The sequence below is a fragment of the Salvia miltiorrhiza genome, chromosome 7 (assembly GCF_028751815.1).
Source record: "Salvia miltiorrhiza cultivar Shanhuang (shh) chromosome 7, IMPLAD_Smil_shh, whole genome shotgun sequence".
Lineage (NCBI taxonomy): Eukaryota > Viridiplantae > Streptophyta > Magnoliopsida > Lamiales > Lamiaceae > Salvia > Salvia miltiorrhiza.
Window position 1 is genome coordinate 17,453,934 of NC_080393.1, and position 3,672 is coordinate 17,457,605.

At 32.8% G+C, this 3,672-nt stretch overlaps 1 protein-coding gene across 1 annotated transcript; it reads right to left on the reverse strand.

The window, feature by feature from the left end:
- Positions 1-2,664: 2,664 nt before the first annotated feature.
- On the reverse strand, positions 2,665-3,360 carry LOC130993908 (uncharacterized). The gene has a single exon (XM_057918944.1). The coding sequence runs from the start codon at positions 3,358-3,360 to the stop codon at positions 2,665-2,667; it is 696 nt and encodes a 231-aa protein (XP_057774927.1).
- Between the last annotated feature and the right edge of the window lie 312 nt (positions 3,361-3,672).

The window sequence follows — 3,672 nt, forward strand, 5'->3', positions numbered from 1 at the left end:
GGATCTGGGTCGGATCCGGATCTCAAATTTTAGATCCAGATCCAGATCCGTTTTAATGAGATCCAGATCCGTGGATCCAAAAAATTGAGATCCAGATCCGTAAAATCGGATCTGGATCCACGGATCTGTACCGGGTCCAGGATCCATTGCCATCCCTAATTTTATTAAATCCCGTGCCCAGCCAAAGTGCCTCACTTTTGGCTGACGGAGGGAGTATTTATTATTTTTTGTCTTTAAAAATGAGTAAAAGCTACCATTAATCTTTAATATTATCTCCGTCCTATCGAAGTTGAAGCGTTTCTTTTGAGCACGAAAATTAAGGACTTGATATTTAGTTGTTTAAATATGTTTATAGATTTGTGGTTAAGTGATTATCTATATAATTAATACTTTTAAAATTTATTGAATCAAAAGGTTAAATTAATTAATTTGATTTTTTTTTATGATTTATTAATTATTTTTTAAAATTCTTTATTTTTATATTTATAATTTAATTATGTATTTATAATTAATTGATTTGAAATTTTAAGTTAATTATTTATTTATAAATTAGTATTTATTAATTTGAAATTAGTAATTATTTATTTATTAATTTATTTTGAGATTAATTTATTGATTATTTGAAATTATTTTATTAATTTTGAAATTATTTTGAAAATAATTTATTTAAATATTTGTAATTATTTGAAAATAATTTATTTATTAATTGGATTAATTAACAAAAAATAAGGAGTATAATTAATTTTGTTAATTAATGCTTTAAATTACCTAATTTTTGCTAAAAAGGAAAATGATTCAACTTCGTTCGGACGATCCAAAAAAGAATACGACTCAACTTCGGTGATACAGAACGAGTATAATATAGGCGAAAATGTAATTATTATATGGATGGTTGCATCGAAATTTCTTTTTGTATTATCTAGAGAGGTCTAGAAGAAGGCGTCATATTTATTTGATAGGAATTGGAATTAAGGTCCACAAAATTGACAAATTTATTTTCAAGAGATTGGAGAAAAATAACAGAAAATAACAAAATTTACAGCTGCCCGTACGCATTCCGTAAGTTTCTAAACATGCGTATGCATGCATATGAATTCCTACATTTTTTAAAATATTAGTCGTGACTTGTCTTTAAATTTTATATATATATAAAAAAATATTCCCTCTCTCTCATTACAAATATTCCACTTTGCATAAATGGATATTTCATTACAAATATTCTATTCTTTTTTGACAAATAATTACTCCATCCGTCTTATTACAAATCTCACAGTTTTCATAATGGAATGTCCAATTAGAAATGTCTAATTCCTTGTTTGATAAATAATTAAGACACTATTGGGCTCACCACCTACTCTCTCTTTATACCTATTTTTATAAATTTCAAATTATTTTTCTCTCATCATATATTCACTTTATTTACTATTTTTAATGTTCAAAAGTAATGTGACATTTGTAAGAATTAAAATGCAGGGAGTACTAATTTAAAGACGGGGCGACAATATAAATAGATGGATAGACTCTATGCATACGTTTTATTTTTTAATAAGACTTTTATAGTTTGCATGCCATCGTTCACTAATTGACTGAGAGCGTGTGTTTATTTTTATGGATAAATTTATCCATGGAAAATGATGGATATGGTGAAACGAGAAATAATACCGTGAATGAAAGCAGTAAACGACACCAGATTTACGTGGTTCGGTCGAGAAGACCTACGTCCACGGGGGTTTGGGGGTTTTTCACTATAATTGAGAGTATTTTACAGTTTACAAGTTGTAGGCTAAGAAAAGTGACCATCCTCCTTAATCTATGCATCAAGGCCCTATTTATAAGCATGAACATAAACTTAAGGCCCTTGGGCCCATTAGACCCCTAAAGCCCATTAGACCAATGAATCAAGCCCAAGCCCCGTTATTCTAATCTACATCTTGAAATTAAGCCATCAGAGCTGGAAAGCGGAGCCGAGCTGAGCCAAGCCGGTAATCAGGGCAATCCTGTATCAAATATCAGAAATAACCACAATAACAATAATAATAATAATAATAATCATAACTAGAAATATTCCCGTTATATTTAGCACAGCGCTGGTGCATATTTCAGTCCTCATCAGGATAATAAAAATTTATGCTTATAAATGTCCCATTTCTTTTCTCATATTTTACACAAAAGAGAAGTTCATCATTTTTCCTTCCTTATTTTCACTTCAAAGGGGGATAATATTATCACACAAAAATGGAGGGATAATATTATTCATCATTGAAGTGAAAATACCTAATGAAAAATAGTGAACTTCTCTTTTGTGTAAAATATGAGAAAAGAAATGGGACATTTATAAGCATATCCATCATTTTCCATGGATAAATTTATTCATTAAAGTAAACGCAGCGTGAAGTGTCATAAAATCAACAAACTATTAAATTAATACTACCACAAACCAACAAGAGTATTGGCATTTTGTACTCAAGTGAATTAAATTTTAAATTATGATTAATAATTATATACTTATTAATAAATTATAATTTGAGACTAACAAATTATTCTAGTTGAAGATTGGTTAATTTTAGTTGGACTTAATGTATCATATATATGAATATACATATTCTTTTTCTTTTATATCGGGCTTTGTTTGTTTTTTTTTTTTTAGACCAACAGAAACATTCATTAAGCAAAAAGAATGTTTACATCAAAAGATAGAACCAAAGCAGACGAAAGAGAAGAAAAATTACATAAAGCAAAAGAAGCAAGCTTGTCAGCAACAAAGTTTCCATCTCTGGGCGTCCAGCTGAGCATTGCAAGGCTAAAAGAATCCATCTCCCTGTTGATATCTCGCAGCGTGTTTCCCAAGTAGGAAAGATCATCCTCTCGCTTATGTAACAACCAATAAAGAGATTGGCTATCAGTTTCGAAGATAACGTCTTCAACTCCGTGTTCCCGACCTAAATACATGCCTTCAAGAAGTGCCAAAGCTTCCCCTTCCAGCACCGAGAAATTCCCTTGAATGAATCCGTACCTGCATCCCACCACACCACTATCCTCCGTTGTCATCACCACACCAATCCCAATCCCATTCCATCCATTCCACGCCACATCACATGAAATCTTCCGCTGTCCTTCTCTATCACAAGTAACAGTTACCGCTTGTTGATGTTGAGTACTCGCACGCAGAGGGGGCTTCCAACACGCTTGATTTGCAATCACCAAACACTCCATGTGGGAGATTTCCTTTTGCTGAAAAATAAGCAAATTTCTCGAGTACCAAATACTCCATGCTAGCGATGCAAAGTGTGCATGAACCTGATGATCTGGACAACTTTGGATCTTCTCAAACCAGTCAATAATCGAGCAATCACCGGACATGGGTGGGAGTCGTAGGGGAGAAACCGACCACAAGGCCTCCACCTAATCGCAATCCCTAAGAGCATGCTCCACCGTTTCCTCATGAAGGCCACATCTACGACACCAAATATCCACATCAATATTCCGGCTTCGAAGAGATTTTGCTGTTGGGAGTGCTTGAGCGAGACATTTCCACATAAATAATTTCACTTTTGGAATGACCTCAAGTTTCCAGATCCAGTTCCATAAACCCCCATAAGAGTAGGACGACGAGGCCTCCATTCTCATTTTAATTTCCAAAGCCAATTTATAGCCTGCCTTAACAGAATAGTT

What these genes read in the sequence shown, in the direction of transcription:
- LOC130993908 (XM_057918944.1), bottom strand. Translation starts at nt 3,360, where the DNA reads ATGTCCGGTGATTGCTCGATTATTGACTGGTTTGAGAAGATCCAAAGT.